The sequence below is a fragment of the Accipiter gentilis genome, chromosome 15 (genome assembly GCF_929443795.1).
Source record: "Accipiter gentilis chromosome 15, bAccGen1.1, whole genome shotgun sequence".
NCBI lineage: Eukaryota > Metazoa > Chordata > Aves > Accipitriformes > Accipitridae > Astur > Astur gentilis.
This window is the reverse complement of record NC_064894.1, coordinates 264336-290042: the sequence shown is the minus strand read 5'-3', so window position 1 is coordinate 290042 and position 25707 is coordinate 264336. Positions and strand designations below refer to the sequence as shown.

Here is a 25707-nt window from a genome sequence, read left to right as displayed (position 1 = left end):
GCTGGAAGTTTTAATGAAACAGTGACTTTTTGCTATAATGCTCCTGTGATCAGTCAGAAACAAACTTAGCTTAGATATGAGCTAAAGCAGGATCTGACCTGCTGACCAGTAAGACAGAGGAAGATGAAACCCCTTTCACTTGTGGTATACATGCAAACCACAGCTTTTCCTGAAATTCTTAAAACCTGCTTTTAAAGGTCCCAATATGAACAGTTCATCTCCATCAAAGACTAAATAACAAGTCTATCTTCAGGAATTTAAAATCTATTTATCCAACAAACAAACTCTGGCAGAAAACAGAGGTGATTAACTGCATTGCTCCTCAAACCATTCAATTCTTAGAAAATCATTAAAAATCATTATGCTATACATCTATTAGAAACAGAAAGTCTTCCTTCTTACACCTCTAACTATGGAGTATTTGTTCCTATTAATTGCATCACCCAGCTGAGTATGAGCCTGCACAGTAGCAAAGTGCAAGAGGGAGATAAGGTAAAAGATAAATGGAAGCAAAGACATGAGTAAAACGTAACATTGTAGTAGTACCCGCAGTAGTAACACAGCCAAAGTAACTGTAGGGAATTAGAAATTATCTTTTGTGGAATGAAAGAAAACTATGTTTTAGTCTGGTAATCCAACACTACCTATTCAAATCTTTCTCTTGAATTTTTTGGCAGAGACTACATTTAGAGATACCTATTTAACATTACTAAGCAGTACACTTGTTCCAACTAACTCCTTAATACTAGGTAAGCTTTATTCAAAGATGTGTTTGGTCAGCAGCCTTTTAAGTTGTTTTCTAGATGTAACCACTGTTACAGAGTATCAGCTTTTATGTAACCAAAACCAGACATACACATTTTTTTATTGACAGCACAGTAGCCACGACATATCTGAGAGTTAGAAATACAGATCCCAGCTTTCCCCCTCTCACTGGGGATATCTGAAAAATGAGAGAGGACAGCAAGATGTTTTCAGTGAAACTTTTTTATCTTAATTCAGGCTTTTTCTCCTTATGCCTAGTCTTGATTAGTTATCCTCCTGGAGTCTCTGCCTGATCAATCTCCAGGAGATTGATTTGAAAACAAAGGCATTTGGGAGGCTTTCCTCCCCTCACTCCCGTTTTAAGGTACAGAACAGGTTAAACATAATGCTGTAGAAACATCTTAGTTCTACTTACTTAAGGGCTGTGTCATAACATTAATTATATTATTACAGATACACTACGCATATCAAAGTATTCTTTACATATTTTTAGTATTTAGGAACAACACGAACCATGCACATACCCAGCATGATTACAGTAAATAACAGGCCTTTAAAGTCTCAGTTCCCCCTATACTGAGTCCAACTACAAGTGTTTCTCAACGCGTATAATCAAGACCATGCTTTTATTTAAAAAGGGAGACTCTACTACATACTGACATCTTATTTCAAACATAAATCACCCAGGTAAAGTCTTTTTCTAACTGCAATCTGATTGTCTGAAGAGATGAACACTAGTTTCGATGTACCTTTTATTCCAGAATACAGCCCAAATGGGGGAAGTAATAGTCACAAAAGGCTTCTTAATACATTTCTCTTTGATTAGAAGCATTGTTGATGAACAGGAATTCTAAAACTTTAAAACAACTTCGTTTTCAACAAAACCTGAATTTTAGCTAGCAATTCCCTGAAAAGTAGTTTTAAAGGATATGAACTCCCCAGCAAGGCAGCCCATTTTTCTATCCTGCGTTTTTATGCACCACGCATCAAAATACTCGCCTTAAATTAAATTTAAAATATAATGTCTAGAAAATTTTGGTACTTCTGAGGAAGTCTAATATTGCTTGCTTTTGCCTTTTTTTAAAGATATTTCAGAATTATAATCTTACATGATCTTCAAAACTGTATGATTTTGCAGCCACTGCTAAGAAGTCATGAGATGCAGATATTGCCAGAACCCAAGAATTCAATTTAATCACATTTTAGAGAAACACCTTCAACATCCAACTAAGTTGCAGGCTGTCTCATACAAACAAAAGCTGATTGATTTTGAAACATCCGCTATCTTGCTAATGTTGTAAGAAAATGTCACAATGCAAATGCTATGCAGCTGGGGAACCTGAAATAAGAGAACAGTGTTTGCATGACAGTATGCTGCTGTACCTAGACAGTTGACATTTTAGCGTTGATCAATTTTCTTTTGAAAAAAGTTGGGATTTAACCTTTCACAGCATGTTACAAATCTCCAGTGTTGTACAAAATTAATACGTAAATTTTGCCAAGGCTTCTTCAGCTATTAAAAGTTATTTCAGCAACACTTACATTGAAAGATGCTCAATAAAAATTAAAGCAAACAATTAATATTTTATTTATTCCACATGAATTGTTCACACACAATCTGCGTGACAGGAGATAACATTTTTCAAAACTAACAAAACTATTTAAGTAAAAATGGTTTTGACATTACTAAATGTTTTTTTGCAATGGGCCAATATAATTTCATACATAAAGCATTTAGATTATTTTCATATGGCACCACCAAATGTATGGAAGAAAGGAAATAAATAAATAATACAGACTGGCATTACTGGGCTCTTCGTATAAATGTAACAACTGACATTTTCAAAGGACAGGAAAAAATTCCCTCATGAATCTCTAGTGGTTGATATAGGTGTCAAAATAAGGCTGAAGTTGTTTTTGTGGGTTTGTTCTTTGATTTTGGTTGGGGTTTTTTTCAATTAAAAGCTACCCAGGACACTCTCCTCTCACACACACACACCCCTTCACAATAACACAAACTAGCCCAAAGAATATCACAGAGAATGCAAAGTGGCCTTTTATGTTTTAAGGAAAGCAAATCAAAAGCAATGGCTAACTAATTTTTAAAAAAAGAATTCAAGTTATATTCTTAGCACTGTAATTTTCTTTTTTTTGGACTTTAAAGGGGAGGGCACAACAGTTGTTATCAAAGTTGCTTAAATGCTATATCTAACAATTTAAAAGCTATATATAAATTATATCATAAAATACAGATTCTAAACTATAAATTTTATTTTATATATATAGAGAGAGAAATATATATAATTAATGTCTTTTTATATTTATTCAGTTTATTCAAGCTGCCAAAGAACAAATCTTCCATAGCAGAAGAAACAAATTAACAGTTGTGAAGAACTTCCTTGCTAGCATGTCCTAGATATTTACCTAATACTTTAAGAACCTTGAAGAAACCGAACTCCACTAATTTCAGCTCAGCATTTGTCAAATGCATTCAGAATAATAATTAATGTTTTCCTTAGGCATTTGCTTCTGAAAGTAATTGATTTCTCTTTTCCATTTGGAAATGTCTAGCTTTCATATTCACACTGAGGTATAAATAACACCTGTGCTGAAGATTAATATTTAGTCTTTAAAGCAAAATTTTTCAATAATTAAACGCTGTTTAATTGGTCAGTGAACTGTTGCTGGATTTTGCATCATTATTGCTTGTGCAGATACTCATTTCACTTGCGTATTAGGGTGAAAGTATGTAAATGAACTCATCTCTTGTACTTTTTTGTATTCTAACATAAAGCTAAAGTTGACAGTTACCAAGATGCTCATTAGATATTTTTCCCCAAAACCAGATTATTAATTCCAGCTTTCTTACAACAGTCCATAGTGTCTTTCAGGCTTTAATTATATGTAGATTGAAGTAGCCACTTAGAAAGCTACCTTGTCAGCAAAATCCAATTCTTCTGTTAAATAATACTGCTTGCCATAATTGTGGAGGTCCTTCAGTGATTTTATCAACTGTTACACCACTAATTTGCCCTTTACCAATAGCTTACTCAACTTTTAATTTAGTCCTCAGTCTTTTTTGTATCTAATTCCAGATACTTAGTAATATTAAAACTAAGTACATAGTGTACTGGAACACTTGTCTTCACAGCAAGCCTGGAAAATGAAATAATTTACTTTATTTCACTACAAACTTCTGATACATGCAAATATTTCATCTCTTCAATACTGCTTACTGTTCTTTGCATGCAGATCTTTTGTTTCTTTTTCTGGCATTATTTATGAACAGAAGCTTCTACCTTTTGCTGTCTTTCTCCCAGGTTCACAGACTAAATATTGATTCCAGTCCTCCAAGGTAACCTGGAATCTGTTCTTCAGTTCAACTATACATTGCTGCTTTAATTAACTTGCACCAACAGAGTGTTATTGGAAGGGGAGAGGGTCACTCAGACAGCAGTGATTTCCCCACGGTTTTGATGTTATGATTTTGAAGTTTTTTCCCCCCTCTTCTCTACATTCATGAGAAGGAAATTAAGAAAACAACATCTCTACATAATTTGGTAGAAGTTACTAGCCAATACCACACAGGGAGCAATCAGCTAGAAAGCATGAAAGATTCATCATTGCTTCACTAAGCACCCTTAGAGTCACTGTCAGAAACCATCCATGGTAGGTTTTTCCAATCACAAACTTCATCAGTCTAGCACTAATGCTATGTCCCAAAACTGCTTTAAGAACAACCATAACCACACTAGCAAAACTTCTCCAATGCTGAAGGGCAATATGCAGTCAAAAAGAGAAGAAACAAGTGTCTATATACCCATGCAATCCACTCGATTAAAATCTCATTTTCCATAGTCATCATTACTACTACAAGGCTTCATCTATTGTTCTACAATGTAAACCATCATAAAAAATTTTGAGTTAAAAAGCTGTTATGTAGTTATTAATCTTGACAAACCTTATTACTAAAGCCCTATGCCATTCACAAGGCATTACAGGAAATACATATATCTGCCACTGTATAAAAATGAGTTATTATAAATCAGTTTTATTACAGAACTTTAGAGGAGATATTTAATTTTCTTAACAGGATTTTACTACTGGGAATCAATTACTCAGTCCAGTTCTGGGCTCCCCAATACAAGAGAGAGATGGACATACTGGAGAGAGACCAGCATAGGGCCACAAAGATGATGAAGGGACTGGAGCATCTCTCCTATGAGGAAAAGCTGAGAGAGCTGGGGCCATTCAGCCTGGAGAAGAGAAGGATCCGGGGGATCTTAGCAATGCATACAAATACCCGAAGGGAGGGTGCAAAGAGGATGGAGCCAGGCTCTTTTCAGGTGTGCCCTGAGACAGGACCGGAGGAAATGGGCACTCGCTGAAACACAGGACATTCCATCTGAACATCAGGAAACACTTTTTCACTGTGAGGGTGACCGAGCACTGGCACAGGTTGCCCAGAGAGGTTGTGGAGTCTCCATCCTTGGAGATATTCAAAACCTGCCTGGACAGTCCTGGCAACCAGCTCTGGGTGGCCCTGCTTGAGCAGGGGGGTTGGGCCAGATGATCTCCAGAGGTCCCTTCCGACCTCAGCCGTTCTGTGATTCTGTAAAAAACCACACATCAGACAAGTTCCACCAATCTTCCAATCTCAACTGCCCAAGTATCAAAGATGGTCAAAAAGAATCATGGTTGTTTAAAACCAAATACACAATACATAATACAGACCTCCAGTACCAAATATTTCTGAACAACTACTAGCATTCCTGTTTTCCATACAAGAACTTCCATTCTCTAAGCATCCTCAAAAGTCCACATTTTCATCTGCAATGTAGAGAAATTTTCAAAATTACTAGTGATTAGCAATTAGACACAAATTCTAACAAGATTATTAAATCCTTTTTCAGGAGTTATAAGGACAAAATGAAGTGATTTTTTTACAAAGGGTTCGTTTTACTCTTAGACTGCTTTCAGAGAAAAATAATTCACAAAAATCTTAAAAACAATTGCTGGTAGGGACCAGGATTAGTTACTACAGTTGACACTGCCCAGGGCTATGTTCCTATTCAGTCTTTAAACAGTAGGGTAAAAACGTTAACATCTAAGGAAAAAGGATCACGTTGCAAAGTATTTCCTCTGATTAATGAGCTTCTCAAATATTCATATATTCACTTCTTTTTCTTGAGAAACCTACTATACAACTTCAAATACATTTAAGTAATCCTTAAGAATTCCATACTTGATCTTTAGTAACAACAAACACAGAAAAGATTTTATTACAACAGTCTGTGTGATGCCAACCTCTTACTTTCAAAACTCCGAAGGTGGCATTTGAATTTCAGTGTTTTAGTCTCTCAACATGTGGTACTGCTTGGAAGTAATTGTTTTGTTGTTAAGACTTAGAAAATATCCATCTTCTAAGAGTAAAAACGTATCTGGAATACTTTTGCTCAGTTATGCATATTTTACAATATTGGGGTTTTTTTTCTTTTTAAGAAGCAAAATCAAATCTTGCCAACCTTTGCAAGAGTTTTAAGCCCCAGCTTCCCATATGTTCAAGTACCAGTGATTACATTCTTATCTTTAGTGAATAGAGCTAAAAACATGACAGGTGCTCAAATTTCATGCTGCTAAAACCCACATTAATCTGAGCCTACTTGTCATCATTTTCAAATATTTTACTTAATCTCAACTCTCAATTGTCAGCAACAGCAATGACATTTCTCAAATATGAGCAAAAGTTTAAATATTTTCTTTCCAAACCAGAAAAGGACATTTGCATTAAGGAAAACTACTAGCAAGTCCAACAACATGCAAATTTTTTTTATTCCCTTTCTTAAAATGTTGATTATTTACATTTACAATTATTACAAATATTTTACTTCTGAATAAAATACACTCTGACATAAGAACACTTACCCCAGGACTCAAGTTCATGAAGCAGAAAACCAAGCCTTCAAAAAACTGCTTAATTATAAAACATAATATTGGTGCCTTAGAACTTAACTATGGCAGTTGGACCTCCATTTGAGCTCCTATCAAGGCCTGTGGCTTGGTGCTTTTAGGTAAAAGCAGAAGTGCCCACACCAAGCTGCTAAAGTGAAGCTGAAGCTGGTGGGCTTCAAGGCCCAGAGACATCCTCCTTCCCAGCCCACCGCAGCCAGGCTGCTGCCACACCTTGACCCTCGCCCCAGCCAGTGGCGAGGCTGACCACATACACACATTATTCTCATACACACACAGTCTGTACAGACACTGCTGGCCGCCAGAAGAGTACTACAAACACAAGAACAGGCACCACACACAAACAGCACATGCGTAAACAAACTATAAAAATGGTCTGATCTGTTCATACGTGTTGGCTGATCTCATGCACATGAGCCTCTTGTAGCTGGCCACAAACTGTGGTCTCCTCAGAGGCTGCCTCTCAAAGCCCTGACTCGCCCTCTGGAAGCTGACTTGGACGTCATCCCCTCCAGCCGCCAACTCCCAAACCCTCTGCTCTCTCGAGTATCCTGCACCCAAACCTACGGGCTCTGGCTCTCAGACCTCTGAAGGCACCCACCAGATACTCTGGATTGAAGTTCACTAGCACCACACACACAGAGAACAGAGAACCCTCAACCATGAAAATAATCAGGAATAGTGTTTAGTAAGATAGATTTTCTTATCAAGTTATTACTGCAGTGATAAGGCACTGGGCACAAGCCTAATTATCAGTAGATTTCTTATGCTCCCTTTTCCTGCCTTTGGCTCTCCCGCTAGATGATCCATAATAACTTATACACAATCCCACAAGCCCCCTCAAACATCACATAATAAGTTTGCTCTTTTCCGTGAGACAGATGATAATCTTGTTTCCTTCAGGGCTTTGAACTGCTCCTTCAACGGTCCATCAACCAATAGTCTGATATCTTTGGTCTTTGGTATCTTCTTAATTATCTCCCATTCTTCAGAGTCTTTGTATCTGAGTGTTTAATTTATTACTTGTCCTGTCTTTTGTCCTAGCTTTTCATGCCAAAGAGCCATTAACCAGGTATGCTTGCGTATGGATACGTGGAATGTAAGACTACTTCCCATGTCGAACAATTGGATGTGTTTTGCCCCTTAATGTTAACCAATAACAAGAGCAATAGCACTGTATTTTATAGAACCAGTAAGAAAGGCGACCACTTACAGATGAGGTAAAGGAGAGAACTCAAGGGAACCACATCACAGCTCAGTCCAGCAAAAAACCTCAGTTACAGCTCATGAAGCATTAGGACACAAATTCAGACTGCTTCACCACACAGTGTGGCAATATTTTGGTTATTAAAGCACTTATACAGTAAGACATGAACCCTGGAAAAGCACAAGTTGTGGACAGTAACTTCTAGCTTGTTTAAATTAGCCCTGCACCCAACAATGAAATGTAGAATGTGGGGCATACTCATGAAAAAAATGGCTATCCCACCAAGATGTCTTTCCTGAATATAGATGGTGTAGAAGAATGATCTTGTTCACAAACAACGATGCTGTAGAGTGGCAAATACTGTATTCCATACACATGTGCTAAAGACTGCCTGAATCACTAGAGCCATGACACAGAAGCTGAGAAAGTAAAAATCACCATTAAGTTATGAGCTACAATAGTGATGCCAAGTTTAGTCCCTCAGTCCCTCAGAACCGGCTCTGCTACCTCTTTCTACTACTTTTCTACCTAATCACAGAATCACAGAACTGCTGAGGTTGGAAGGGACATCTCCAGAGGTGATGGAAGGAACCTCCTCCAGAAGTCATCTGGTCCAATCCCCCTGCTCAAGCAGGGCTACCTAAAGCCGGTTGCCTAGGACCATGCCCAGGCAGGTTTTGAATATCTCCAAGGTAGGAGACCCCACAACTTCTCTGGGCAACCTGTGCCAGTGCTCGGTCACCCTCAGGTATTTATATACATTGGTAAGATCCCTCTGAGCCATGCCTTCTCCAGGCTTAACAGTCCCAGCTCAGCCTTTCCCCACAGGAGAGATGCTCCAGTCCCTTCATCATTTTAGTGTTCCTTTGCTCCACTGTCTCCTGTATGCCCATCTCTCTCTTTTACCAGGTAGCCCAGTACTGGACATGGTACTCCAGGTATGGCCTCACCAGTGCTGAGTAGAGGGGAAGGATCAACCTCCCTTGACATGCCAGCAACACTCCTCCCAACGCAGTCCCATTAGAACTCCTTGCCACAAGGACAGATTGCTAATACTCAATCTTGTCTAGGTAGAGCTTTAGTAAAGGACAGAGATGAATGTCAACTATTTTAGTTATCCAACATGATATCCTCATCCTAGACATGCTCTTCTTAATAAGCCTCCTACTAGATTCAAATATATATTTAACAGAAAACACCCTCTACCCGAAAGCCAATGACTCTTCAAGAAAAAGGGCAATTGCACAGAGAAATATACAGAATCACCTCCCTTAACAGAATCTTATACACAAGCTAGCAAATCCACTCCTAACTAGAGTATAAAGGCAATTCAACCCTTTCCTAAAGATGAATACCATGAAAAGCATTACATCTAATATCAAGACACTGCATCTTTCAGTCTCCATGCCCCCTCTGGACAGTAACTAATACAGCTTCATTTACAAAGACAGATTCATTTTCAACCAACATAGGTCTAGAAAATCAAAAGGTAAGTAAATACCATGACAACTATTTTGCACATTTTTCCCAGAGAAAATGAGGTTAGAGTGATCCTGCTATCCACGCTCCTCTTTAAATGTTAGAATTAATAACTTTTGCCCATCTTGGCCAATCTCACCACATTCGATAGAGAAAAGAATCTGAAAGACACTAAGTCTTAACAAGTTTCACAGGAAAATATTAGTTGAGAGACACTATTATGTCTCAGAAAGCAAAACACTACAAAAAAAGAACATAAACTGTACAGAACAGCAGACACTCTACAAGGAAAACATGTTATATGTCAATTACAAGAGAATTTTCAGAGTTTTCAGTTTGCTAAATTCTGAAGTATCCAAACAACAAAATAATCACAGGAAACTAGCCTGCTCAGATAACAATGTAACTGAAAAGATTAGCAGACAGATAGAGAACAATTACCTAGTAACTGAGGTGTGTCTACTACTTTTCAAGGACAAACTTCAAGAACAGGACACTAGCAAAATATGAGAGGGCACTATCAGGACCATGACTCTCATAAGCCTGTATTTTTTTCTGACTACTGGTCATCTGGAAGAAAGTCTGAGAGCTGCTCCTATTAGCTAATGCATCTGACTTACTGTGAGATGACTAGTGAAATAATTAGGCACTGAACAAATAAATCCACGTAATGACTGCAGCACAAGGGTTGAAAGAGACTATGGAGTCCAGCAACCAAAAGTGTACAGGATTGAAAGATGTAAGTGGCTGTTTGAAGCCAGCTGAATGTGTAAAAGAAGAATACCCAACCTAAAGAAGTGTCAAACCAGGTATCACCGCTGCATTTCAGGAGGGAAGCTACTTTACAGTAATATGGTCAAATAAAAGGGGCATTACAAAAAAAAAAAAATTATGAAGAATGTACTCCCCAAGCATTAGTCTTTCAACAGATCCAGTATCCACTTTCTAAAGCAAGACCCACATATTGCTAGGCAAAACCTGTGAGTAAATACCCTTTGTAATCTTTGTATTATTCTAGCATTCTTCACAGCTTATCACCAGTTGGGACCCATGAAAATACACAAAGAGTACTGCCCAAGTGTATGATGGCAACAGACAGCAGAAGTTTGGTTCCTCCTGAATTACAGCAGGTCACCACCCTTGGGACAGAGGAACAGAGAATGTAATTGCTTTTGGCAGAAGACCAGAGGCTTTAATTACCAGTTCAAGTGACTTTCTACATAGTTCAGCAAGCCATTGTTCAATATAGTAAGAAAAAATAAGGTCTATGTACAATTAAAAGTTAGAAGTGACTAGACCTAAATATGGATCAGTCTTGTTCTGGGTAGGTTATCAACACAGCAATAGCAAATAATAATAAATAATCACTTGTCAATGAGAGTCAATTTACTAATTCTTTTGCAGATTGGTTTGGTATAACGCTTGGACACCAACAAGGCTCCAGTGATGATCTTACTAAACTGTGACCAGATGTGTTGAGTGACACTTTTTTTTTTTTTAAATACCCGTTAAATACTTTATTATTCCCTGAAACACACTGATGACAAGTCCTACTAAGCATACATCCTATAGCACTCAACATATTCCATAATCCCTATGACCATAAAAACCCAGACTCCAAATCTGCACTGTTCCTAAACTTTAATTTTGCTTTTTACATTTTTTTTTAATGGTTACTGAAAAACATGTGAAACACCACTCCCCATTTTGCATAAGAAAACTAGCTTCTTTTCACACTAACATGCGACCTCACCAAGACTAAGCCTCTACAGAATATTCAAGCAGGAGAAGAATTATCTGGGACAAGGACAATAAGGTTACTGAGGTTGGGAAAATAAAATTATTTTCAAATATATACAGAAGACAATAGGAGAGATTAGGAGAAAACAGAAAACAGCGCCGATAAAATGCCAGAGCAATCACAGTCCCCCCACAGCCCATATACAACAATATTTTAGAAAGCAAGGTTTAATGGGAAATTATTTGTCTAAAAGATTATCTCTGCTTTTTAAGGTCAACTCAATAAGTCAAAATAGAAGGGCACATGCAACAAAACGGTAACTGCTTTTTTTTTTTTTGCAAACTTTCTGCACCTAATGCCTTTAATAAGTGACAAATTAAAACAACTGTACATTGTCCAAGCCTGCTTAGAAGTTTCACTCAGAAAATAAGACATTGACTACATTTGTCCAGCTCTAACTCTTTAGATGATTCCAATATACACTGGGAAAACAAGGAAAGCATAGATGATTGTTATGGGGGTAAGCTTGCCAAAAGACTACATTTGCCTTGCTCTAATGGTTTAGGTATGCACAGGACAAAAACAAAGAAGCACGGATGAACTCGTAACAACTTTACATTGTTACAACATATTTGGGCCAGAAAGTCAAACAATGATAGCACCTCAGGTAACAACAGCAAGCAGGCTTTAGATGGGGAGGAGGTCAAAGACATAACATCACCAAGGAGGCCACTGACAGCTTATGCCAAGTGTCTGAATTAGAAAACAATAAGTGAAAAATAATAGCCCTGTGTAGGAGGAGGTGACACATCCATGAACATCCAAGACTGCAAAAGGCTGAGCCCACGGCAGAAGCACTGTACAAGGAAGCCAGGACACCAGCCACAACCTGCACCCTTGAACAGCTGGAGTGCCCTGTTCAGAGTCCATGGCACCAGTCACAGCTTGACAACAGGATAAGACAACTTGTTTGATGTGACTATTCTTCACAGAATGTGTGAGCGGATCATAAAGTAGAAGCTGTGAAGCAGTTTGGTGAGTAGACCTTGGCTAAGGGCCAAACTTCCACCCAGACATTCACATACTCCTCCACAGCAGAGTGGGAGAAAATAGATAGAAAAGCTCATAGGTCGATTACCAATTATTGTTACGGGCAAAACAGTCTCAACTTGGGGAAAAATAATTTAATGTATTGACAGTTAAAATAGACCTGGATGGTGAGAAACAAAGACAAAAACCAAAACACCACCTTCCCACAACCCCGCTGTTCTTCCCAGGCTCAACTTCACTCCTGTATTCCCAATGTCTTTACCCAACCCTGCCAAGTGGTGCCAAGGATGGATGGGAGGGAAATGAAGAAAGTAAATCAAAATCAGTGTGCAGTGATGCATTCAAGAAATTGCAATGTTTTTAACTATGTGCTCAAAAAGGCATATTAATGGTATGCTGTCATGCAGGGTTTTTATTTGAATTTTTTTTTACTATTTTACCAGTTAATTTACCTTTTGCAATAGTCTTCCATGAAATAATCAATATATAAACACAAAGCACAGAAACCTTCCTACCAGTAGCATTAAAGTTGGGCAGCTCTTTTGTATCATCTAGCAAGAGGTAGTTTTCTGCCATGTAAGGCCCAATACCTTTTCTTTTCAGAAAGAGGCACTCCAGCTCTATCCATGCCATCCACTGCCATTTCACTTGTTCTTCACCAAATGTCACATCCGTAAAGTACTCCAGATGAAAAAGGTAATGTACACATTGACTGTATACCTGAATGAACATGTTACTAGTAATTTAGTTTGTCTGAGACAGTTTGAAACTTGGATAAAGACAAGGGTAACAGCCTTCACCAACCATGTTTAGGAGATCACAGTGGAACAAGGAATATGAAAATATGCTTCCTGCAGGTGATATATTTGCACCTCCTTTTTTGAACCACTAGCAGAAACACAGACCAGATCATCTTCCCAAATTTAAGTTGTGAATGTGGAAGTTCAGTTCCCACAACTCCAGGGTTAGAAACCAGTCCCCCTTTACTTTTAGCACAAGTAATGTTGTAGGAGCATCTGCCTTGCTCTTGAGCTGGCAATCTCTAAAGCACTTTTCATGAGAGTGAACTAACCTCCTCCTGGATCAAGATCTTTCAAGAACAATGTCACTGTGGTAATACAACTGGATAGTAAGACATGCCAACCTTGCACCGAACAACAGAGAGAGCAAAAACAACAGAACATGCAAGGGAAGTCATAGAATTTCATCGGGGCTTCTGGGTAGAAACAGACAGGTGATAAAAGACAAGTTATACAAGCTAATCAGTCAAGTCTAGAGACAACAAAATTAAAAGAACCCAAGATACTCTTCATAAAACATTGTTTAACTCAAATATTATATTTCAAAAACTTAGTAAGTGATCAGATAAGACATCTCAGGGGTTTTTTTTAATTAAAATGCAGCAAAGGTGTTTAAAATAGCACGTTTAATTTTTGCGTATTACCAAATACTCAGAAACGAGAACCTGATAATTCCCTCATCTGTTTTCAATAAAAATGCAACTGCTTTTTACATAGTCCTAATGGTTAACCAAGTACACTTAAGAAACAAAAAACACTCCCCTGCCAAAAAACAAACAAACAAACAAACAAAACAAAAAAAACAAAACAAAAAAAAACCCACCCACCCAAAAAAAGAGCTTTACATGACAGCCTACTATGCTCAAAAGAAACTGGAATCTCTATCAAAAAAACATGAACTTTAAGTTGTTTGAGATATTCTGTTTATGTTTTTTATCTTCCTTATGTGTTCCAGAGAATTTTTAATGACTTAGCTGATAAAAAGTAGACTGGGTAAGTCCTCACCTTTTTGGGAAAAGTACTCAGGACTGATAGCTACCTTGAAAAGGTATAATAAGCAAACAGAAATTTAAACTGTTCTCACCATTCACCTTGTTCAATAGTGAGACAAATCTTGTTTTAGGAATGACACATTCAGAACTTCACTATTCAAACACTAAATGAATGTGACTCCTCCACAATGACCATCTGACCACAGCAGTGATGCATATCCTCAACTGTAATTAAATTAATAGTAAATTAAGTGACTACACTGACAGGTCTGTTTCATTTTCCTAAATTAACATGTTCTTCTGATTCAAGTTTTAAATAATAAAAAAAATGCCTGAACATACACATTTAAAATATATATAATTTATAGTACTCTTTTAGTTAGTGATTACAAGCATGCAAATGCACTGTAAGGTACATCAGAAAATAGTGATTAGCTTTTTTTGTAAGCAAAAAAAAAAAATTTTATTAGGACTAGCTTGCAAAGTTTAGAATACCTTCTCTTTAACTCATAGAATTCAGTTCTAGGATTGGTTTGGAATGACTTTGTATGCCGAAGACCTTTCACTTCATCTTGCAGATAAATAAAATTTATCTTTCTAATAACAAACAATTAAGTAAGCACACCTGATACTGCCCTTCTTCAATAAAGACTTGCAGTTTCACAGGTCTATGGTCAGCAAGAAGCATGAAAAAACCCTTTCAAGTGCTCAAAGTCTCCTCAGATACCTGTTTTTTAGAAACAGATGCCTGTTTCTAAACAGATGCCCCCTGTGAGGCCTTCTAATCTAATGCTGCATAACTGGATCTTAACAGAATTGATTAAATATATTTTCAATTCAATGCAGTACGCAAATATATACAGCACACTGCTATTCTGATTCAAACTTCACAAGCAAGGCTTATAAATGCAAGCAGCTAACTGAAAAACACAGGAAAGACAACTTTTATCACTAAGGTATCACTAACATCTTACAGTTAGAATTTACAGAGTCAGATCTCTACTACTGAGGAAGTACTACTTATTTTATTACTTTGAGAAAGACTGTTGCAAACTGCAGGAGGAAACTTTGCTACAGGAGGAAAACAGCAGAACAGCCATATAAGAAGTGCTGCTTACAGACAAATTATGTCAGAAAATGTGTCAAATATTTTTCAAGGCTATTTTATTCTTGCCACAAGAGCAGACAACTACAGAAGCAGATAAACACATTCCAAACTGATGTATTTTGTAACTCAAGCCTCTACTTCTTCATTGGTTTACCAGCTATAACATCGACAGTAACAGGGTTTCAGCCCATTCCTCATGTGAGAGACAACCTGAATTTACATTGCCATTTAAATCAGGTAGACCTGAGCTGAATCAGAAGCAAATCTGAACTGTTTGCACTATACTCAAGTTCACATGCAGTAGAGCCACAATATGTAGAATCGCGTTCAGAACGTACTCGCCTTCACATGTGCTAGACACGCACAGCCTTCACTAGAGATACCACCATAAATCCTAAGGATAAAATCATTATGTTAGTATGGAACTGCATCTGTTACTACTTGCATCCACTTCTCAGAGTTATCAGTCACAGCGTGACATAACACAGATATGGAGCTGAAGGTAACAGAGCCACAGGTAACTAATTCTGTTATCTCTGCAGTAAGCTGCACAGTTACCACCTAACTTTTTTTTAAGGCTGTGGCTCTTCCAAAAGTAAGCAGTGTGGTTCATTTATTTACTTATTTACATTGTAGACCTCTGTAATAGAGTTGTGTTTTGCTTTTTCAAGCTTGCTGAAGAATTGGTATTTGTCGCCAGGCAGAGAACGTACAACACAACATAAGATCTGACAACATACAAAATTCAAATAGAACACAAGTCTGTGGGAAATAAGATTGTAATATTAACACTTCATTTGTAAACTTCCTTGGGTAAGCCGATTCCAAATCTTACTATTGGCCCAAAGAAAGAAAAAAGATCTGGTTTCACCAATAGATCTAGAGAAGGTGATAGAGTATTTAGAACAGCACATGTCTTAGTTAAAGATGTAGGACATCAAACTCTGACTGCAGCAATGACGCGGGAAACTGAGGATGAGGAAGACCACTGCAACAAGTAATCTGGCACCTTGGGTTTTCTCCTATGCCTGCTGCTAAGAAGACATGGAAGCTACGTGAAGCAATTGAACAAGGGAAGGTTAATAGAAAAGCCAAATAAATGAAAACTAAGTGAATTCAAGTAAAACTTCTAACGTTGCTTGAGGACTACATAGTTATGTCATATTCTTGCGTATGTGTCCAGGTATCAGAGCAAGGAATAGTGACCATATAATCACACGATCATTTTGAACACTGAAACATACGGCTGCATACAAGTATGTACATCCATACTGAATACTGAAATACATGAACAGATCAGCTTTAATACTGAACTCTAAAAAAACCCACAGAAATGAAGTTGAGGGTCATTCAGGGCATTAAGGACACTTGAAATTAATAGACTTATTTAAGGTATTGATTGTAACGTGTTCAAGTGACAAGGCTTGATTGAAGTCAACTTCCACTGGCATGGCCACATTCATGACTTGAACTGACCCATGACTGCTGAGCTTCTTGACAAGTTCAATCTGTTCTACATTCGAAGGTAAGACTGTACAAGACCCTTCTCCAGACTTATCTGTAAGGAAACATGCAGTTGACAGGGATGAGAAGGATGCATGAACACCTCCCAGTTGCTGGTTCTGAAAGACATGGAGGGATTTGTACTTGGTAATAAGGATTCCTGCTTCATCAAAATACCAAAACCAGAATCAGTGTGAGAAAGTAAAGCATCTCCAGCAAATATCTAGTCTTGAGAGATCTAGATAAGGAGCAAGATCTGTAAATTTCTTTCTCCCTTCAATGAAAACACAGAGCTTGAGGCTATCCCAAGCTCTGATAAAACTTCCCAGTTGCCAGTATGACCCAGTAGAATACAGCTGAAATTGAAGACCTTTGGCAAACTCTACATGTAAGATCCTTTCCTTCTTCCCCCATTACAGGTTAAAGATAGGGGTCTGTGGAGGTCAGGTCAGTGAAAAAAACCTGAACAGCTCAGAACTGGGGGTATGGATGTTACATCCTCTCCTTGAAGTTTTAGATATAACCTTGTGATATTAGCTAAAACCTGAAATATGTCTTTTCTATAAGAAACCTAACAAGCAATTTCATAGCTGTGCTGACAAGAATAAAAATTTGGGACTGGAAACAGTACCACCGTGACTCCAGAGCATCAGCAACAGTCTGTGCTCTTCATACAATATCAAATGCAGGACATGCCTCTAAATATACAACTGGTAAAATGTTATCTGCAGAGATCCAATAAGGTACATTTGCAAGAAAAAGTCAAACACACACAGACCTTAAACCGTTCAAAAGAATGTCTAGAATACTAGTCATATTAAGGTTAGGTGTGACGAACATAACCACGTCAAGGCCAAGAACAAAGCTCTAAGCACAGGATGAGTCTTACAGCCAGATGCGCACTGATGATGAGGTAACCTGAAAGGATGCTGAAGGAAACTGCCCAAGTAATAATCTTAGAAAGCTGAAAAGACATGAAAACAGAAGCAGACTTTTTGAAACAGATAAGTAGCCAGTTGACTAATAACACAGTTTTCCATTTTATGGACAAGTCCAAATAGCATTATTTTCCAAGATCAGCATTAGTTGGTAAAAAAATATTCTGAGAGAGAGAATCACTGATCTTCTAAAGAAGATACAAAGCTTTTAACATAGATTATTTTAAAAAAGGAACATGAAGTGCCCATTTAATAAGAATACAATGACATTAGGAACAAAATTAACTAAGACACTAAGGAGAGAAAACAAGAACAGGAATTACCCATAAAAATTAATGCTAAGAAGTCTCGACAATAATGAACAGAAAAACATAATTGCTCATTTATGGTCAGATACTTGGTTTAGTTGATACTAAGCCTTATGGAATAAGTCTAATGACTCAAAGATTAACCTATATAGTCATAACATCATGGACAAAACATAATATTATCCCAGATACTGAAAACTTGGACTGCACCAGGTGATATCTACTACACCAGATTAAAAACCAGAATGAGCTGCACATCACAAATACATAAAAGCCTAGCAACTGCGAATGACATATGCAAGCAGATTCATGAGGCTACTGTTAAGACATCATCAGAATTTTTAAATGTTGATCATTTCTTAACTTTTGCTTATCAGTCCATACTGACAGATACAGGGAAATTAATCACAGAACTAAAAATTAATGACGTTTAGTGAAATGCTTATTTGCATTTGATGTATACCAGGAGAATAAAATCAACCTCATTTACATACATTCTGCATTAGACCCAATACAACACATTTTTCTTTAGAATTAAGAACTTAACCCCATGTCTTCATCTCCCCCTTAAAGGAATATCATTGCCACACAGATAGGCTGCATTTCAGGCATGATTTGCCACCGTTACCTCGTTCAGCACTCTTGCAGTGCCCTCTGATGGCTAAGGCCACAAGATGCATCTATAACCTCTCGGGCCAATCAAGCATCTGGACGTGTACATTGTAAGCATCACTGGTCAAGCAACAACCATAAGAAAAATGAATTGACAATTTGATTTTAAGCAAGACTATATGCAATAGCAAGCCAGAATCTTCTCCCAAACCTCACCGCATTAACTCTGTGCTGACCAGAACTAAAACTGCCAGCATAGCTTACAAAGAGAATCAGCTTATAAAACATGAAACCAATAAAGTTGCTCCAAACTCCACGCTCAGCAGGCAAAATGTCCAATTAGACTGCGTGAGAAAAAATGTGGAGCTGCAGCAACCTGGACGGAAGTCTCAGACTCAGCATTTAATTTTTAGTATTTTGTCTGGGTTTTTCTTTTCTGAAAGTGAAAGTTTCCTTGAATTCAAGCCCAACACAGAAAACTATGCTTTCACTGGGCTCACTTAAAGAGCTGAATAAAGACATCAGACATAAAAAAAACTAGCAAAATTTTAAAAGCTAACTTAAAAATTGACAGTATTACCTAAATGTATTTTGCAATTTCCACACTTTGCATTTTGAATTCTGCAAATACAGAAAACTTTTGAGTCCAATCATGCAGTGATGAAGTATAACTGCTGCACCACTTCCAAGTAATGCTAAAATTGCATAGTTTGCTTATATTTGCTAAGTGACTGGACACAGTAAATAAAAAAGAATTGTTACATGTTTCCTTGTCAAATTTCCACAAGTAAATAGAAATAAACTAGACCTTAAGTATTTTAGCTTCAAAGAGTACAGCTACAAATTAGAGACAATCATTTAATACAAATGCAAGTTAGAGAGCAATTCTACCCTCTACGTTTTCTGCCCATCTTTACTGACAAAGTTTTCCAGGCATTTATGTCTTACAGAGATTATTCAAGGAAGTAAAGAACTACCGAGCAGTCAAAAAGGACTAAAGGATCTACCAAGAAATCTCCTTTCATGCAAGTCCGTGGAACCTGATGGGATGTACCTAAGGGTGCTGAGCGAGCTGATGTTATGAGCCTGCTCTCCATCATTGCTGAAAGACCACTGCAATCAGGAGAGGCTCCTGGTGACTAGAAGGCAAGCCTTGCACCCGTCTTCTGATAGAGTACTAAGGATGACTGGGAAACAGGCCCATCAGCCACATTTCAGACCCTGGGAAAGTCACGGAGCAGGTCTTCTTGGAATGTACTTCTGGGCACACAATGGAGAAGATCACAAGGAATAGCCAGCACAGATTTAACAAGACTAAATGATTTTTTATTATTATTATTTTATTTTTAACCAAGCTGGCTACCTTCTGAGACTAAATGAGTAGATGTGTGACTAAAGAACAGCGGATGCCATCTGCCGGGGCTTTAACAAGACTTTTGATACAGTATTCTACAGTATCCCTGTATCTAAGCTGCAACTTTATAGTCCAGTCACTTACTAGACGGGTGAAAAGCTGTTTCGATCACTGTAGTGATCCCAACTGGCAGATCATTGTACATCAAGGAGTTAGGGATTCCCCTAAACAGTAAACCTGAGTAGGCGCAGGCCTGGGCGGTGCTATACTGCGTGTGTAACTTGGTCTTCTGGTGTTGTGCCACACATATCCCTTGGCTGCAGGACAAACTTAGTTAGCTAATTGTAATGAAGCAGCCTGTGGGCAACTCCCACCAGCAACTGCACCACCTGCAAGTCCTTGTCTTTATTTAAAAGTGTGGCAACAAATTCTCATGTGTAACATGTAGAAACAATGAACAGAAGTGTTGTAATAAAATCCTGTAAGAGCTCAAAGGACCAAAATGGGTTAAACTTTCACAGACAGGGTCTGCACAGTGAGATGTGCCCTGGTTGGTGGCTCATTTGATACCACACAACACTGAGTTCCCAGAACCTGAAGGGAATAAGATTATTGGTACTATCCTCTCTTTATCATATTACCTCCAATAAATAGTATTTTAAGCAACACTTTACTGCGTCCGACTGCCTTTCTTGCTGAGATCAAACCAAACCAATAGCCCCTGATGAAAAACAGTCATCAGGCTCAAAGGGTAACAGTTAATGTTTTGTACACTACCTGGACGCCAGTTACCAGTGGAGTTCCTCAAGTGCCTATCCTGAGAGCTATGTTGTTTAATATGTTTACCAATTATGTAAAGGAGACAAAATGCACCTTCAGCAGGTTCATAAACATCAGTTCAGGGAATGCAGTCAATGCACCCAAGAGCAGTGTGGCCGTTCAAGGGGATCTAAACAGGGTGGAGGAATGGGCTGAACAAGAACCTCATGAATTCACCACGCACAACTGAAAAATCCTGTACCCATGACAAAACAGATCCCCACATTGGTACAGGATGGTGCCCAACTCCCTGGGGAACAGCTCTGCTGGAAAATACCTGCAGATCTGGCAGTCAGCTCAATTTTGTCAGCAAAGACAGGCAGAAAACTTATCGAGGGTAGAAATATACTAAACTTGCCCCTGTTGATCTAAATCTTTCTTGTATCAGGAGCCCCAAAACTGTACACAGTATTCTAGATGTGGTCTAATGAGTGTCAAGTAAAGGGGGGGATCCCTTCCCTCTCCCTGCTGTACTTCCTTTGATACAGCCCAAGATACTGTTGACTTTCTCTGCTGCCAGGGCAGTCCCTGGCTCACATTGAGCTTACTATTTGCTTAGATGTGAACTACACTAAATCCAAACTATAACGCTTATAAAGTAAAAGTTTAAGCAAGGGGATCATGTAAATGTAAGTCAAATCGCATCTCATTAAACTGATACACAATCCCACTATGGTTGGTTTTGTCTCTATATGCCGTTTAAGCGGCTGAAGAAACAAGCATCAGTGGTCAGGGAAATTCTTGGTGACTATGACTTAGATTTCATTAGTCCTACCCAACACTCACAAGAAAACGTAAAGAAGAAAGTTGAAGAACTAATCCTGAGCTTGGCGCAATCACTTGTTAGATGACAGCATATTACCATCTGCTATACAAAGTAGTAAATTCCTATGGTGAACTAGATCTTAAAAAACCACCACACAAAAACAACCCACACCACCACACACAACACGCACACACACAAGCAAAAGCCTCTTCTTTTCTGTTTCTGGGAGGTTTCTCTGTGGCTTCTGGATATCATCACACAAAGGATGTTATGAAAAAGGTAAGAAAAGAAAATGGGTTTCTTTTTTGCAAATATCTCATATCCTTCTACTACTAGTAATAGTATTCATGCCTAAGGAAAAGGAAAAGCTTCCACCTGAAAGAAGTGCTGAGAAAAACCCTCATCTAGCTTCTGCACAGATTCGCTAGCAATGGTGGCAGAGTACCCCGTGCAGGGCAGGCCAAGAGCTTTCATTCTCCACCACTCTGCAGCTACCTTTCAATCCCTCAGCAGCAGAGCACAGGTTTACGTTCATGCATTGTCTGATGTATTCTTCTTTGCATCAACTCAGTTGAGGTCTCCCCTAATCTGCTCATGAAACAATCAGACCGTTTACACAGCCAGGTACTAGGCTGTGGACTTCACAAGAATTACCATTATCTCTGAACCATAATAAATTCCCCAAAGTCACAGATCTAACACAGTGCTGGTTTCAAAAGCATGCAGGTTGGAAGAATTTTTTATTATTGCCTCTCTAATTATTACTTCAATCAGCTCTCTGCTCTCATTGCAGGCTCTACCAGCATTATCTTACACCATAAGAAAAATACATAGATGGATAGAAGTGCCTAATAGTTTTCCACTAGGAAGGGTACTGATAATGAAAATCAGGGGTTACTCCCCAGCCTAAATTTAGGCAAATGCACATCATCAGATGATCCACAACACTCCCCTCTTTATTCCTCCCAAAATGGCTTCAGATCAAAAGTCCAACTGGACTTACTGTTTAAAAATGGTTACTCTAAAATTGGCTAGTTGGACTATGAGTGACGAAGTACTGTAAGGGTCGAAAGAGAAAGTAACTACCAGCAGAAAGATGTCTCCTCTCCAATGCCCTTTGTTTCTTATACAGGAACATCAGAGAACATATCAAATTTAAAGGCAGATTAACCTCAAGATTTTCATTTGTTCAGTAAAAACAATCTAGAGAAACAAATTCAGTAAAGCCTAGAAGCATGTTTCAAAAGAAATAGTGAAATTTGCCTTTGAAATTCCACTTACTAATATATCTAACAAGGCAAAAATGTTACTTTATGTGACAGATAAGAGACTGATTTTAAATTTAAATACATTCTAAATTAATTCATAGCTCTTCTTCTTTAGCCTATATCCTCTGTTACATTTCTTTTACTTATTTGTTCATGCAATATGAGGTATCATCAGCTTTCATCGAGAAAAAGGTATTTGCTTGCTGTCACCAAAGGGTATTACGCAGTTAGCATTCTATAACAGTGCCTGGGAGACTCAACTCTTCCAAAAAGTACTTTAAAAGCCTGTCATTTGGAACAATAACCAATTAATAGTTTTGTTAATTCACTTTGACAACTCGTGGGATTCTTCCCACTTTTTAACAAGTAATTCAACATGTTCATATACTCCAAAGAGGATTCTTCTGATTCACAGTTCAGTTTTAAAGGGAGGGTGAGGGGGTGTTGGGATTTCCACATTTTTTAATTTATTTTTATTGTCTGTACATCAAAAGGATGGAGTAAAAAGAAACACAAATCCTTTGGTATTAACAAAGCCGGTAACACAACAACCTTCTCCTCATTTTGGCAGCATAACCAGGAAAACAACAGGGAAAACTCATGGGGTTTTCTATTACTTAGGAAGCTCTAAGCACTACATCCAAATTTAATCCATTTCTTTCATATGTACATATATAAACAAAGGCTGTAGTCATTAATAAACCATGTCATTTTGCTTAACTCATGACAGATGATAATAAAAAACCTTTGCTTTCTGATATTTGTTCAAGACTACAGATTATTTAAACATCAATCCTTACAAACAGAAAAATACTAGTATTTACATAAAAAGGAATTTGTTTCCATAAATACAGAAAAATATTTATAGTTAAAAAGATCTTTCACAAGCTACATGTAAATTGAAACTGTGTATCTTCATTGGCCTGTTTTTCCTTGATACTTCATCTTATTTTCTGCCTTTCTACAACTCAGACACTGAACAGCTAATTCAATGTCCTTTCAAAATCTACAGAGCACATACAAGCTTTTACAAAATTTCACTTATAGCTGGGGACTTTCCTGTGACCCTGGATGCTGAATAAATCCATTTTTACTACACAACATCTATATTACAGTACTTTTATGATGAGGCATCATCAGACAGATGAGATGATACAAAACATTTATGTATATACTTACACTTGACACACTACCAACTGTACATAACTCACGTAGAATCTGTGGAAAACCTCTCCTGGTTTTCTATTTCACAGTAATAGAAGATCCAAGGAATAACAAAAACCAGCCCAGGTAAGGCTGTACAGACAGGCCTACTAATGTAGAGATTATCACTATTAGACCACCTCCTCCTTATATACCTCAAGAGAAAAGAAAGCCACTTCAGACAAAGAAATTTCAGTTCATAGCAATGTCAAAGTGCTCCACCTGAAGTTACTGTCATCCATCAGGACTCCAGTGCTTGTAAGTCCAGGCAGGCTTGAAATTGAAACACTGACAGATTAAGGTAGACCTGTGATGGGTGGAACACAGCAGCACAAGGCCTCTCTTAAGGAAAGCTAACTCAGTAATGTTTGCACACTCAACTTTTGATTCATACCCTTCTTCAGGCTGAACAGATCACATGAGATAACTGGATATGCAGTGTCGTGGTTTAACCCCAGCCAGCAACTAAGCACCAGGCAGCCGCTCACTCACTCCCCCCCACCCAGTGGGATGGGGGAGAAAATCAGGAAAAGAAGTAAAACTCATGGGTTGAGATAAGAACCATTTAATAGAATATAAAAAGAAGAAACTAATAATGATAATGATAACACTAATACAGTGACAGCAGTAACGATAAAAGGATTGGAATATACAAATGATGCCCGGTGCAACTGCTCACCACCCACCGATCGACGCCCAGTTAATCCCCGAGCCGCAATCCCCTGCCCCCACTGCTCCCAGTTTATACACTAGATGTGCCGTCCCATGGTATGGAATACCCCGTTGGCCAGTTTGGGTCAGGTGCCCTGGCTCTGTCCTGTGCCAACTTCTTGTGCCCCTCCTGCCTTCTCGCTGGCTGGGCATGAGAAGCTGAAAAATCCTTGAGTATAGTCTAAACATTACTTGGCAACAACTGAAAACATCAGTGTTATCAACATTCTTCTCATAATGAACTCAAAACATAGCACCGTACCAGCTACTAGGAAGAAAATTAACTCTATTCCAGCTGAAACCAGGACAGCAGATACAATATAGTACACCTCTCATCGAAATGCAAGGCTAGACTCCTCAATAAGGAATGGAAAATTAACTAGAAAGTATGCTCCCTAGCGAGTGGTAGCTTGCATCACTGGATCAGTATTTCCGTGTAGGTCACTAATTTGGAAATTTGGAAAAAAATAACAGAGGTGAACTATAAAATAACTGGAGATAATCCAGTAGGGGGTAAAACAAAAACAAAAAAGACCAGCCAACTGAAAAAACTTTCAAAATCCATGTCAGGTACCCAAAAGAAACTTAGCAAGGAAACAGCTAAAAAATCCACTGAGCATAAGGGACTGATTAACCAACGTTAAAAATGGATCCCTGCAGTCGAAGTATTCAGGGATAAAGCAGTACCCTCCTCAGGGAGGTAAGCTGCTGGCCCCTAGAAGGAAAGAAAGTGATGATCCGGTAGGAGCCTGGCAGCAGAGCACAGAGGCACCTGATGCTCTCCTGGAGACAAGCAATCATTCAAATAAGGACCTGCTTCTTCACAACCCAGGACTGCAAAATGAAGTCACAGCTGGGAAGGGAGTGGGCCAGGCCGGATACTCCAACAGGACCAACACTCCTAGAGCCAAGTTTAACTACCCTAGCTCTCAGCCTAAATCATGTTTCTAATATTTCAGGAAGACAGCACTCCAGTGACAGCCTGTACAGACTGCCCATAAGACAATGGGGTGTGGTTTTTTATTGTAAAAATTCTGCTCAACTATACTGCCTCTGAAACATACTCTGCTTTCCTATTACCAGCAAAAAATATTCTAGACAAATAATCTTCAT

At 38.3% G+C, this 25707-nt stretch overlaps 1 protein-coding gene across 3 annotated transcripts in view; it reads right to left on the bottom strand.

Moving 5' to 3' along the window:
* PRIM2 (DNA primase subunit 2) overlaps positions 1 to 25707 on the bottom strand; it is a 136696-nt gene that overhangs the window by 68872 nt on the left and 42117 nt on the right. The window contains exon 7 of one of the 3 annotated variants that reach the window (XM_049818290.1): positions 16617 to 16670. The exons of the other annotated variants lie outside the window; for them this stretch is intronic. Within the exon in view, the coding sequence (XP_049674247.1) occupies positions 16626 to 16670 (45 nt within the window). The 3' untranslated portion in view covers positions 16617 to 16625. Of the gene's footprint in view, positions 1 to 16616; positions 16671 to 25707 lie in introns of those variants that run through there. 3 annotated transcript variants of the gene reach the window in all.